The 12,921-nt window shown below is 39.6% G+C and overlaps 3 protein-coding genes across 4 annotated transcripts; all 3 read left to right on the forward strand.

Annotated features, from left to right (window-relative positions):
• The first annotated feature begins 96 nt into the window (after positions 1 to 96).
• LOC111795373 lies at positions 97 to 3,842 on the forward strand. Its single transcript, XM_023677758.1, has 7 exons — positions 97 to 497; positions 650 to 730; positions 809 to 985; positions 1,401 to 1,571; positions 1,753 to 1,965; positions 2,056 to 2,144; positions 2,774 to 3,842. Exons 1-7 carry the CDS (start codon positions 413 to 415, stop codon positions 3,563 to 3,565), a joined length of 1,608 nt encoding a protein of 535 aa, XP_023533526.1. The 5' UTR covers positions 97 to 412; the 3' UTR covers positions 3,566 to 3,842.
• An 889-nt stretch (positions 3,843 to 4,731) lies between these two features.
• Positions 4,732 to 10,150, forward strand: LOC111795361 (folylpolyglutamate synthase-like). 2 transcript variants are annotated; one of them, XM_023677746.1, is made up of 17 exons: positions 4,732 to 5,069; positions 5,453 to 5,554; positions 5,649 to 5,779; positions 5,858 to 5,923; positions 6,094 to 6,203; positions 6,404 to 6,464; positions 6,746 to 6,829; positions 6,932 to 6,988; positions 7,506 to 7,566; positions 7,741 to 7,787; positions 7,867 to 7,944; positions 8,020 to 8,184; positions 8,275 to 8,565; positions 8,729 to 8,807; positions 9,419 to 9,571; positions 9,657 to 9,805; positions 9,879 to 10,150. In XM_023677746.1, exons 2-17 carry the CDS (start codon positions 5,545 to 5,547, stop codon positions 9,933 to 9,935), a joined length of 1,599 nt encoding a protein of 532 aa, XP_023533514.1. In that variant the 5' UTR covers positions 4,732 to 5,069; positions 5,453 to 5,544; the 3' UTR covers positions 9,936 to 10,150. The 2 variants fall into 2 exon arrangements, with proteins under 2 accessions (XP_023533514.1, XP_023533507.1); XM_023677739.1 differs by having other exon boundaries at positions 4,733 to 5,069; positions 9,642 to 9,805.
• A 176-nt stretch (positions 10,151 to 10,326) lies between these two features.
• Positions 10,327 to 11,656, forward strand: LOC111795380. The gene has a single exon (XM_023677770.1). The coding sequence runs from the start codon at positions 10,998 to 11,000 to the stop codon at positions 11,454 to 11,456; it is 459 nt and encodes a 152-aa protein (XP_023533538.1). The 5' UTR covers positions 10,327 to 10,997; the 3' UTR covers positions 11,457 to 11,656.
• Positions 11,657 to 12,921: the final 1,265 nt, after the last annotated feature.

Consider the following 12,921-nt stretch of genomic DNA (forward strand, 5'->3'; position numbering starts at 1 on the left):
TCTTATTTTGTTATTTTTTAATAAAATTGAATTATATTGGAGTTGATATAAATGGTGAGGGGTTAATATGTTTGGGTGTGTGCTGGCTGGTTGGTCTCACTCTACGCTCTACTGGCCCTTCGGCTCTGTTTCCGCCTTGGTTTTGGTTTGGGTTTTGGCCTTACTACCTCAATTTCTTTTTCACTCATTGGGACAGCTCTATCTCGTCAATTGCATCTTCTAAAACCACTAAACCTTCTTTGTCTCTTTCACTGTCATTCCTTCTGAGAAAAGGGTACCACATGGTTGATATGTAGAGGCCAAAACCGGTCAACTTTCTTTTCCTCTTTACTCCACTCTTCCTCTATATGTGTACCTTCAATCCCCCAAGCTTTTGAGGGTTTTCCCTCCTCAATCTTCCTCATTCTCGACAATGGCCAGGATTTCCGTTGCTTTTGCTCTCGTTTTTCTTCTTCTTTTTGGTGGGGTTTCTCCTGCTTCTGCTTCGCCTCCTGGAAGTAAGTGTATTTGATGATTATGATGACGAGGAGGAAGATGAGTAATTTTGAGAAGAACCCATGTTCTTAATCTTATGATTTTTGCATTTTTTCCCCTCTTTAAATGCTGTCTATGGCTCACTCAGCTTACGGCATTTCCACTTTTTGTGCAGAAATTGTTCGTGGGGTTGTTTCCAATGTGGTTTCTTCTCTTGTGAAGAAGTTATGGTCGATGAAATCCACTGCCAAAACTGGTATGGATCTTTCTTAGCTGCCTTGGATATGAAGTGGTCTGTAATTTTTTAACTGGGTTTTCTGCTTAATCTTCTCAGCTGTTTCCAGCCGTTCGATGATGAAATTCGAGAGTGGATATACGGTTGAGACGGTGTTCGATGGCAGTAAGCTGGGAATCGATCCTTATTCGGTCGAGATGTCGCCTAGTGGGGAGTTGCTGATCTTAGATGCTGAAAACAGTAACATCTATAAGATCTCAATGCCATTGTCTCGATGTAAGCATCCTTTTGGGTCACCATTTTTATGCCGCATGATGAACATTGAGCTCATTATTTGTATGACACATGATTGGAAGTTTCAAATGGAAGCTTGTGTTTTACTTTCTTGAGCTCTTGATTGTTTTTTCTAATAGATTATTGTACTTTTGTTTTGAAGAAGGCTCCACTTTTTGGAGTACGATGTACTTTTCTTAGTTCTGTCTCTTCTTGGCACTTGATGGTATCAGTTTGGTCCTTTATTTCTTCCAAGCTTTGTTAGGCTAAAAAGAGAAGGCTATTCACCAAAAGTTGTGGCATTCATTAAGCATTATCTGAATAAGACGTAGTAGTATGTTTTATGAAAGGATCTGTATGCATTGCCTATACTTTTCTGATGAGTTCGCTGCAATCTTCTCTACTGGATGATGTGCAGATAGCAGACCAAAACTGGTTTCAGGATCTGCAGAAGGATACCCCGGACATGTCGATGGCCATCCAAGAGAAGCGAGGATGAATCATCCAAAAGGGCTTACTTTGGATGAAAGGGGAAATATATACATTGCAGATACAATGAATATGGCTATCAGGAAGATTAGTGACACTGGTATATCTTCAAATAATCAGGATAGTTCGATATTCGATATTCGATTTTGTAGTAGTATCCAAATTAATATCTGTCTTCCTTTCGACGTAACGGTCTGGTTTAAATGTCTATGCACGTGGAGCTTCTATCAGTGTTAAGTTTCATAGGGTGAAAACTCTTATATATGTGAGGTTAACTGCAGGGGTTACAACTATTGCTGGTGGAAGATGGAACCAAGGGAGTGGTCATATTGATGGTCCTAGTGAAGATGCAAAGTTCTCAAATGATTTTGATGTTGTTTATGTGGGAAGTAGCTGCTCTCTTTTGGTTATAGACAGAGGAAACAAGGCGATTCGAGAGATTGAACTTAACTACGACGACTGCAATACTCAATACGCTGATAGTCTCAACTTGGGTAGAACGAAAAACCTTACTCCTGCTATGCTCTTCATCTCTGCTATTTCTTCGCTGATAGTCTCAACTTGGGTACAATCTCTATCTGCAGGGGTAGTGTTGTTGGTCGCTGCTGGTTTGTTCGGCTATCTGCTTGCTCTGCTCCAACGTAGAGTGCAAGCAGTGCTTTCTTCACCAAAGGTAGCTCATTCCATAAAATTCATATTTTTTCTCGTTTCAAAGAAATAACTATGTTCTCTCATATATACATACATTGTTATGAACATCTGGGTGCTGCCATTTGGCGGATGGTAGTGGGTTGTGATTTTGTAAGTCGAGTAATTATTGTAACAACACAAGCCCGCCCACTACTAGCAGATATTGTCTTCTTTGGGCGGATTTCCCTTCCGAGCTTTCCCTCAAGGTTTTTAAACATGTCTGTTAGGGAAAGCTCAAAGAGGACAATATCTGCTAGTGGTGGGCTTGAGTTGTTACAAATGGTGTCAGGGCGGTGTGCCAATGAGGACGCTGGGCTCCCAAATGGGGTGGATTGTAAGATCCCATGTCGGTTGGAGAGGGGAATGAAACATTTCTTATAAGGGTGTGGAAATCTCTCCCTAATAGACGCGTTTTAAAACCTTGAGGGGAAACCCATAAGAGAAAGCCCAAAGAGGACAATATGTATTAGCGGTGGGATCGGACTCTCGTTTATGTTATGTTACAAATAGCTACTTTTTCTTTTGTTTTCGTGTTAAGAAAATTCATTTTATTGGAAATCTTCGTTTGGATGAAAATGAAATGGACCTTAATGCTTCGTGTTTGGATGGTAGGATGAGGATGTAAGAAGTCATCAAATGAAGAAGGCTGCACAAGCTGCCCAATATCAAAGACCTCCTCTCAAATCAGTCAGGCCTTCCTTGATTCCAAGTGAAGATGAACCAGAGAAACTGGAGGAAGGATTCTTCGGTTCGCTTGGGAGGCTTTTCGTCAACAGTGGCTCGTCTGTAGCCGATATCGTTGGGGGATTTTTGCCTGGATTTCGAAGGAAGCCTCTCAATAACCAGATCCATCAGCAGTTTCAACAAGTCAACAGACATCCAAACTCTTGGCCCTTGCAAGAAAGTTTTGTGATTCCAGATGAAGACGAGCCACCATCCATTGAAACGAAAACTCCGACAATAAAAAAAACGTATCCATTTATGACACAAGACCTCGATCGATCTCATCAGTTCAAGCCAAACAGAAACTACTTCAATGGGTGGGACAATGGTGGTGAATTCCATCAACAGCAGCAACAGCCGCAGCAGATACATCATCAACAGCAGCAGATACAGCAGCAGCCGCAGCAGCAGCAAATACAGCAGCAGCAGCAGATGCAACATCATCAGCAGCATCATTATCAGCAATATCAGCAATATCACCATCGACAATACTCTGCAGGCCCGACAACATACTACGAGAAGAATTGCGAGACGAAAGAAATTGTGTTTGGTGCAGTTCAAGAACAAGATGGACGCCGTGAAGCTATGGTGATCAAGGCTGTTGATTATGGAGATCCAAGATATAACCATCACAACATTCGAGCTCGATACAACTATACTGGTAATCCCAACTCTTATTGACAAGAAATAAAACATATATCTTTCAATGCTTTGAGTTGGTGAATTGGGGAAGAATATGTGGGGGAGGAGTAGATTTAGGAGTCAGGATATGCTTTCTTTGTTTGTGCCACAAGTCCAAACCATGTTTTTATGGTGAGGACTGAGGAATGCTAGTCTTCATACAGTTGTTCATGCTTCATATTTGTTTGTCGTATTCATATCATCGGTCGAAATCAAGGATACTTGTACTTGTTAATGTTGTATGCATATCGTTAGTTCATATCAAACGTTCTTCATACATCCCGTCCCACCGTACGACCAAATCGAATCCAGAACATGTTGGTTGTAAGATTCATTTCTGCCATTTTGAGTTTCTCTTGCAGCAAGTAAAAGAAAAATATCATGATGTTCATGTTCTAAACATTGCTGCCTCAGCTGTTTGATCATACCATTTGTTAAGGTCTGGTGGAACCATTTAGAAGTATTTGTAGGCCAAACTTGACAATGAAGTATCAAATGGTTGCATTGCAAGTCTACTCGATGTCGATAAAATTTTGCCAAAAAATATAATAAGAAAACTATACATCATGAAAGCAATAAAGCATTATAACACGAGGAGTTTGACATGCAACGCGAATATGATCATGGGCAACATGCCCTAGACAAGCATGACCATAATGCCAGGGACCCTTCTATAAGATTTGAAATTTCCTTTTCGAATCCAAAATTTTTTAGATATGAAGTAGAGGAGTGAAGTGATCGTAGAGGTAGGAGAGTTGGCGAGGGTAGAGACGAAGCACATCGCAGACTGAAGTTAGACGATGGTGGTGAGATCTCATTACCTTATCTCCATTGCATTTCTGAGCGAAGAATTAAAAGAGAACGAAATAAAGAACGAGTTGAAAAAAAATAAACATCATTTCAACACCAACTTTAATAAAAAAATTTAGAGTAGAAAATGTGTAATTATGATCATATGAACAAAATTAATTGAACACTTTTCAATCCAAACACATGGAAATCAATGCCATGAATCATAGAACATGTTATGACATTTAAGGGTAATACATTGCTTAATGAACAGCCTTTGTTGATCAGCTCAATTTTATTAATATCATTTTGGGGGTATGTCATTTTCTCATAAAGTACAATTGAAAACAATATTAGTCAATTTGAAGCCTAATTTTTAAAATCAAAACTTCGATAATGGAAGTTCGCAAATTATCATTCACACCATGGCGCTGCTTTCGGCTGCTGATGAATCTCCGCAGTAGTGACTTTCCAACAACATTGACTCGACCTCCACGCCACCCCACAACAACTTGAGCAACGCCTGCATTGTTATTGTCGGTTGATCCATCCAATTCCTGTCCGGCCAAAACGATCCCTCTATCACCTGTTTCGACGGTCCAAGACATACCCTCTTCAGCTTATGTCACTCTCTTTCTCTAGCTGCCCCCTTCCAGTCTTCGGCACTCGCCCTCGGCTCCTCCGACGTTCCCAAAAGGAAGAGATTGGTGAAAAGGTGAGGACCCTTTTCCCCTTTTGACTCTGTTCTTATCTGAGCACTGAATACTTGGTTATGGAATCTGTAATTATGTTTTGTTGAATATTACTCTGCTGCTTGTACGAGAAGGCGATGAAAATTGAACCCGTTTTTTCTTTATTGCCAATTAGTGTAAAGGAAACAGGGAAATTAGATACCCAATCGAATATATTCTTAATTAGAGCAGGGAATAAGCTAGCCTATGAATGTAATATGTGTAAAGAAATTCTACCTCATCTTAAGCGATTAGGTAGCCTTTTTTTAGAGGGGGTTTGTTCCGTGAGCTATATGTTGGAACTTCCTGATTGTTTGATGTATTCTATGCTTTTCCCTGCATCTAAAAGACATTAGCTGTTTTGCAGCTTTGGAGATAGCAAACTTTGGGGGCCGTTGAATCTTTTAGACTAGGCTGAATCCTCAGGATATTGGAGAAGCAGGGGGTCATCTAGTAACCATGGAGGAAGGTATGGACACATTTTAAACCACTTTTGATGTGTTAAGCTATTCTATCATGTAAAACCAAAAAACGTTTGGGGGTTGTGATGGGTGCTTTTGAAGGTATGGGAGCATTGAAATACTCGCGGACAGCCTATGAAGAGGCATTGGATGTACTGTCCTCGTTGATTGTCAGCCGTAGACGCTGTGATAAATCTGGAGATCGGTTTGAGTTGATGTTTGAGTATGTAAAGGTATTACTGAAACTTAACACTTTATTATTGCTGTAGTATACTTGAGCTTATGATCATTGAGTTGACTCAATATAATAGATGCTTGATTTAGAGGAGTCCATGTCGAAAATGAAGGTCATCCATGTAGCTGGCACCAAAGGCAAGGTACCATCTTCATCTGTTCATGTTCTTTCATTTGGATACTTCTACTTTTGTCCCATTCACTTTAACATTGTCAACTTAGAATTTTTAAACTTTGCTTAGAAAACATAAGAGTTAGCTTGAAAATGATGCTGTGTTAACTAAACTTTTTTCTTTTTTCGGGACTTACATAGGGATCCACGTGCACCTTTACCGAATCCATATTGCGTAAATGTGGCTTCCACACTGGCCTTTTCACTTCTCCTCACCTTATTGATATCCGAGAAAGATTTCGCTTGGATGGGTAACTATTTTGCATACTACGATGTTTTGTTGTTCTTTTATGTGGTAAAGTTGGTCGACCACTACTTTGTTTATTGAGATGATGCAGATGGTTGTCCTTACAGTAAAGCCATTGATTTTTCGTTGCAGCAACGACTTGCTTCACATTATCTAACTTTATTTCTGGAACTATTTTCTCGTTTTCCACTTTGGTTGTTGCAGCATCGACATCAGTGAAGAGAAATTTTTAGCCTATTTCTGGTGGTGTTATAATAGGCTAAAGGTATTTTACTTGTCAATTTGATATATTATTATTACTTTTAATACATAAGTTCATCTAATGGATCAAATATATGGTGTCTTTGAATCTAATTGTATATGTAAACATTATATTTAGATTCTGAGTTGCTTATTCTTCTAGTAAAGAGACGTTTGAACTCTATAAAACTAAACCATGGGCTTTACTATTATTTTTTAACTGTAAATAAAGCATTCATTGATCTTTTGAAAGTTTTCTAGAACAATTTATTTTCTTCAGGATTATAAACAATTTGTTTTCTTCAGGAAAAAACTAGCGAGGATGTACCGATGCCTCACTTGTTTCGCTTCCTAGCGTTACTTGCGTTCAAAATTTTTTCAGATGAACAGGTTTGATGTGTTCTTTTTATTTTAATTTGTTTCTGGATAGGCTTTCTTTGCTCAATTTATTACTGGGATTATAATGATAATGTTTTATTGTCATCAATGAAGGTGGATGTAGCTATCTTGGAGGTTGGTTTAGGTGGAACTTTTGATGCTACCAATGTGGTATGCTCATTCTCTTTTGGCTTAAATTATAAAGTATTTCATGGCATGTAAGATATTGTGAGATCCCACATCGGTTCGAGAGGGGAACGAAGCATTCTTTATAAGGGTGTGGAAACCTTTCTCTAGCAGACGCGTTTTAAAATCGTGAGGCTGTCGGCAATACGTAATGGGCCAAAACGGACAATATTTGCTAGCAGTGGGCTTGAGATGTTATAATGGTATCAGAGCCAGACACTGGGCGGTGTACCAGCGAGGACGTTGGGTCCCCATGGGGGGGTGGATTGTGAGATCCCACATCGGTCGGAGAGGGGAACGAAAACATTCCTTATAAGGGTGTGGAAGCCTTTCCTTAGCAGATGCGTTTTAAAACTGTGAGATTGATAGCAATACGTAACGGCCTAAAGTGGACAATATTTGCTAGCAGTGGGCTTGGGGTGTTACAGATATAATTTGTTCTTGATTAGAAAGTAGAAACCTTCATCAAGGTATAGCCATTTCATAGATTCTAATGTTTCAGGTCCAGGCACCCATTGTGTGTGGTATAGCTTCTCTGGGTTACGACCACACGGAACTTCTTGGTTAGCCTTCTCTCGACCTTGACAATAGTTTTCCTGGAAAATAAATGTTCGACAACTGTTTGCGTTATGGCTTAAGCACGAGCGTAGATGTTTTCTTTCCTGTTTGATAAGTTTGATAATGTCAAGGTTTTCTTACATTGTTGCTTTCTTTCTGTTTTGAATTTGTCTAATTAGGAAACACTCTTGGTGCGATAGCTTCGGAGAAAGCTGGTATCTTCAAGGTTTGCTTCAAGAAACTTTCCTTAAAGCATGAACGTCTAGGAATAATCATTTTGTTTCCATCCCTTCACTTCGGTGCAGCGTGGGGCTCCAGCTTTTACTGTATGTCAACCTGATGAAGCCATGCATGTGCTTAGAGATAAAGCTTCCCAGTTGGATGTATGTGCAAAGCTCTTCCATTCGCTACCTCATGACTATGCCTTGTTCACACTGCCTTATATTTGCACGTCCCAGGTACAACTTACAGTAGTGCCATCGTTGGATCCGGAGCTTCTACAAGGTCATAAACTCGGGCTTGAAGGCGAGCACCAGTATCTAAATGCTCGTCTTGCTATTGCGCTATCCTCCACTTGGCTTCACAGGACCGGCCATTCCAATCTGTCGTACAAGGAACAGAGCGTAAGTTCTACATATGGGATTTGTCATCAGTTTTCCATAAACATATCTCGTGTTTTCTGATTCTTTTTCTTCTTAACAATATGTTACCAGGGGTCTTTGCCTGAGCAGTTCATAGAAGGGCTAACCACTGCCAGCTTTGAAGGGCGAGCTCAGATTGTTCCTGATAGATATAATGATATTGAATCCCCGGAAGATCTTGTCTTTTATTTGGATGGAGCCCATAGTCCTGAGAGCATGGTGGTTTGCAGTAGCTGGTTTTGTGCTGCAATAAAACATAACCAGGAAGGGATCTTAGATCATCAGTTGGATGATAATGGTACATCTTCAAATAAACTTCTTCAAGGATATGATAATGATGAGGCAAGGAAGAAATCTGTGCAGGTAGATTTCGACTTTAGCTCGACTTCTCCAAGTTCGTTTTATTGTTTGTCAAGAAAAAGGGATCATAAATAAGATAGTTAGTTTCAGTTTGAAAACCTATTCATTTATGCAGTGCTTCAACTTCTTTAGATGGTGTTTAATCTAGTAGTGTTGGACATTGTAGGTGCTATTGTTCAATTGTATGTCGGTACGAGATCCACAATTGCTTCTTCAACCTCTAATCAAAACGTGCGCAAATAATGGTATGTATTTGTCGAACTCTTCGAACTGAAAAAATCAGGTGATCTGGTTAATACACAGTATTTTTTTAGGATTTAAAAGAATGATCTATAATTTAGGTACTAAATATAACATTACTCAGAGACAAAGAAAATGGAAGTTATAGAATAAGTTTTTAGCTGAGCCTTACGGTGTGAGATCCTACATCGGTTGAAGAAGGGAACGAAACATCCCTTATAAGGGTGTGGAAACTTCTTCCTAGTAAACATGTTTGAAAACCGTGAGGTTGACAGCGATACGTAATGGGCCAAAGTGGACGATCTCTATTAGCGGTGAGCTTGGATTGTTACAAATGGTATCAGAGCCAGACACTGGGCGGTGTGCCAGCATGGACGCTTGGCTCCCAAAGGGGGTGGATTGTGAGATCCCACATCGGTTGGAGAGGGAAACGAAACATTCCTTATAAGGGTGTGGAAATCTCTTCCTAACAGACACGTTTTAAAACCATGAAGCCGACGGGTTTACGTAACGGGTGAAAGCGGACAATATCTATCGGCTTAGGCGGTTACATATCTCAAATAAAATATGCCACAAATCAATGAAATTCCATAAGAGTTTGGTTATATGAACTCAGGGGTCCACTTCAAGAAGGCAGTCTTTGTTCCAAATACATCAGTGTTCAACAAGGTTGGAACCCATGGTTTAGCAGAAGCAAATGGTGAAGTAGACCTTTCTTGGCAGTTCCATGTTCGAAGGGTGTGGGAAAACATCATCCAATCTGAGAAAGGTATTATCTGTTTATGCTAGTGATCTTTTTTTAAGTGTTTGGAACCATTCTTTATCCTTCGACATATTAGGAGGCGATTCTCAAGGCATTGGTACCATGGTTGAAGAAGAAAGTGAAAAACCAGAAGTGAGTGGTAAGTGCTGCGAGAACAGCGCAGTGTTTTCTTCTCTCCCAATGGCCATTAAATGGCTCCGGGATAGTGTTCTGCAGCAGAACAGGTCCATTCGGCTTCAGGTGAGAATATTTTAGAGTACGTAGACATGGGCACGTTTGGAACGAAGAAATTTATGAGCTTTCTATTATTCAGGTTCTTGTGACTGGTTCTTTACATCTTGTGGGAGATGTGTTGAAATTAATCAAGTGAAGGACGGGACCTGTTTAGCGTCCATGGCGATGGGACTACGCTTTTACTCGAACAACGACATCAGCAAGAACTGGGTGCTAGAATTCTTTGAACATTCATGGTCTCATATTTGTTGTTTACAAGACTTGAGGTAATAATGGCCTTCTTAGGCTTCCATTTTTATCAGGGTTACATTTATTCTCTTTGGAATAATGAAAATGCCAAAAATATAAAAACTATACTTATGCATCATGTTTCTTCCTCATTATATATATATATATATATATATATATATATATATATATATATATATATATATTATGACCCACCACTACCCAAGATCTAAATCTGACCATCATCACTTACTCATCATCATGATGACTAAATTGCCTTCCTACCTACTTGAGATATTAGTACCATCACGATTCGTGGATTGGACAGTGAACGAATCACTCCTTATGAAAGTGTAGAAATCTCTCATCTGCAGACGCGTTTTAGAACCTTGAGGAAAAGTTCGAAGAGAACAATCTATGTTATCAGTGGGCTTGGACTATTACAAATAGAGAACATACGTCACATATTCTTTAAAGTTGTAGATTCAGAGTCATATCCTTGAATTGGAGTTTGGGAGATCTCGGCTCTTAGAGGTTTAGTTGGATCGAGGATTAACGTTGATCGACATGTTTTATCTCGATATGTTTTAGATAGAAGCTAAAGTGGTGGGGATGTTATGGTATGGTGCAGGCCACACAGCTGGAAAATATGACTCAACTTATTCCATCTGTTGCCACCTTAAAAACAACTAATAAGAGTTTTAGATTTATGTCTGATTAATTTTAAGGAAATAAAAAATTAAGGAAAAAAAAAACTATTTAAGGCATTTAGCGTAAATAAGGACTAATTTTCCAGCGTGTTTTCCGTTTCTGGCTTTACCCTAATTCTGCTCTCATATATTGATAATTAACTCAATAAAAACTGAGCCATTCGATTTCAAACTCAGGGAAGAGAGATTCTCTCTGAGAAGATTGATTTGCAGAAAACTTTTCTGCAAATCAATTCCATCAGATCTCTCTCCCTCTTTTAATGTCTGTTTCTCAATCTCCTGACCTTTCTTCCGACGTTAATGGCTTCCACACCGATGACCTTCTTCATGAGGCTGCCTTCGCCAGCCGTGGCTGCTGCTTCTGGCTTCCTTGCCTGAGGTCTAGTCCCTCCAAGTCCTGGTGGGAGAGGATTAGGGCTGCCGATAATGACGACGAGTGGTGGCTTCGAGGCTGGAAGAGGTTCCGCGATTGGTCCGAAATCGTTGCCGGCCCTAAATGGAAGACGTTCATTCGTCAATTTCACAAGAATCGCCATCGCCAATCTACTTACCGTTACGATCCGCTCAGTTACGCTCTCAACTTCGACGAAGGTCCAGCTCTCGACGATCCTTTCAGCGAGGACTTCATGCGCCGCGACTTCTCCATGCGATTCGCCTCCATTCCGGCCTCCGCCAAGTCGTCCATGGACCTCGGCAAGGATGGACCGTCCTTCATTTGATTCTGGATGGATATAATCATGTGGCTCTGGAACCTCCGTGTGTTTGATTGCTTCTCGCCAGAACCGCCGTGCGCGGTGGTCATCGTCGGAGGAGGAGGAGGAGCGGAGGGGGTATTTGCTTTTCGGGGAAGCGGGGATTGTTAACAGTGGGGGTTAATTTGTGGCCAGCGTTACAATCTAAAAACTCGATGATTTTTTTATTTTTTTTTTTGTTTGGTTCTTCCGTTTTTATAAGATTACTTTTTCTTAATTATTATTATTTTATTATAATTATTTATTTGAAACGAAAATTATAATGATTTTTTTTTTTCAAAAAAATTTACAATCCTATAATAATTTTGTTGTTTTTATATTTTACATTTGAAGATTTCAAGTTTAAATTATAAACTTAAACCTTTAATAATGTAACATAACTTTAATAATGTAACATAACATGGCCACACCATACCTTTTATTTGTCTAATTATTTGTTTTGTCATATTAACTTAATTTGTTTAATTATTTGTTTCATGAGAATCTTATGAGATGAACTAAAATTTTAATCTAATAAGAGATTCAATGTTTGTCTACGAAGACGGAGTTGTATCGAAACTTTAGAAGCAGCTAAAATAGCTATGAAATTTATCCATCGAAACTTTAGAAGCAGCTAAAATAGCTATGAAATTTATCCATCGAAACTTTAGAAGCAGCTAAAATAGCTATGAAATTTATCCAATACCCTTTAATCCCACCTCAAACGGGAAAAAAAGACAGTTTATATCATATTCAGCAAGACAAGAAAATGTGAGATTTCATCTCGATTAACGAGAGAGTTGACGGTTGAATTGATTATATGACTAAGTATTTAGTTTTAGATGAAGATGTTCACATGGGGGAAGACTAATGGATGCCCAAAAGACTCTTTCATTCATTGAGTAAGAGAGATGCCTATCCATTCTATCAAACTTCAAACCTTTCATGGATCCCACCACCACTCTCTCTCGCTTTCCCCTTCAAAGCAAGAGGGGCCTCATAAAAGAAAAGCTTCTTCTATGAGGGCAAGTGCCTTTAAAGGTATGACAAAAGTAAGAGCGCATGGGCCACTCATTCACACATCTTAGACAGATGATCATGCAAGGGCAGGGCAGGGCAGTGCAGTGAGAGAGTGCTTTTGAAGCCTTCTCGTCTCTGCTTTGGAAGATTTTAACTAACCTGCAACTGTCAACACTATAGAGACAGACAACAATTGTGAGATCATACATCGGTTGGAAAAGAGAACGAAAACATTCCTTACAAGGTGTGGAAACCTCTCTCTAACGTTTTAAAGTTGCGAGACTGATAAAAATACTTAACGGGCCAAAGCAAACACTATTTACTAGTTGTAGGCTTGGGTAATTACAAATGGTATCAGAGGCAGACACTGGGCGGTGTGCCAACGAAAACGTTGGCTCCCAACGATGGTGGACGGTGAGATCCACATCGGTGA

The sequence above is a fragment of the Cucurbita pepo genome, chromosome LG01 (genome assembly GCF_002806865.2).
Source record: "Cucurbita pepo subsp. pepo cultivar mu-cu-16 chromosome LG01, ASM280686v2, whole genome shotgun sequence".
In the NCBI taxonomy this organism is placed as follows: domain Eukaryota; kingdom Viridiplantae; phylum Streptophyta; class Magnoliopsida; order Cucurbitales; family Cucurbitaceae; genus Cucurbita; species Cucurbita pepo.

Coding starts and splice junctions, on each gene's coding strand:
- LOC111795373 (XM_023677758.1), top strand. CDS start 413: ATGGCCAGGATTTCCGTTGCTTTTGCTCTCGTTTTTCTTCTTCTTTTT. Junction 1,572..1,752: donor CAGGAAGATTAGTGACACTG/GTATATCTTCAA, acceptor GGTTAACTGCAG/GGGTTACAACTATTGCTGGT. Junction 1,966..2,055: donor CGCTGATAGTCTCAACTTGG/GTAGAACGAAAA, acceptor CTCTATCTGCAG/GGGTAGTGTTGTTGGTCGCT.
- LOC111795361 (XM_023677739.1), top strand. Junction 7,945..8,019: donor ATAAAGCTTCCCAGTTGGAT/GTATGTGCAAAG, acceptor TGCACGTCCCAG/GTACAACTTACAGTAGTGCC. Junction 9,572..9,641: donor CATCATCCAATCTGAGAAAG/GTATTATCTGTT, acceptor TCGACATATTAG/GAGGCGATTCTCAAGGCATT.
- LOC111795380 (XM_023677770.1), top strand. CDS start 10,998: ATGTCTGTTTCTCAATCTCCTGACCTTTCTTCCGACGTTAATGGCTTC.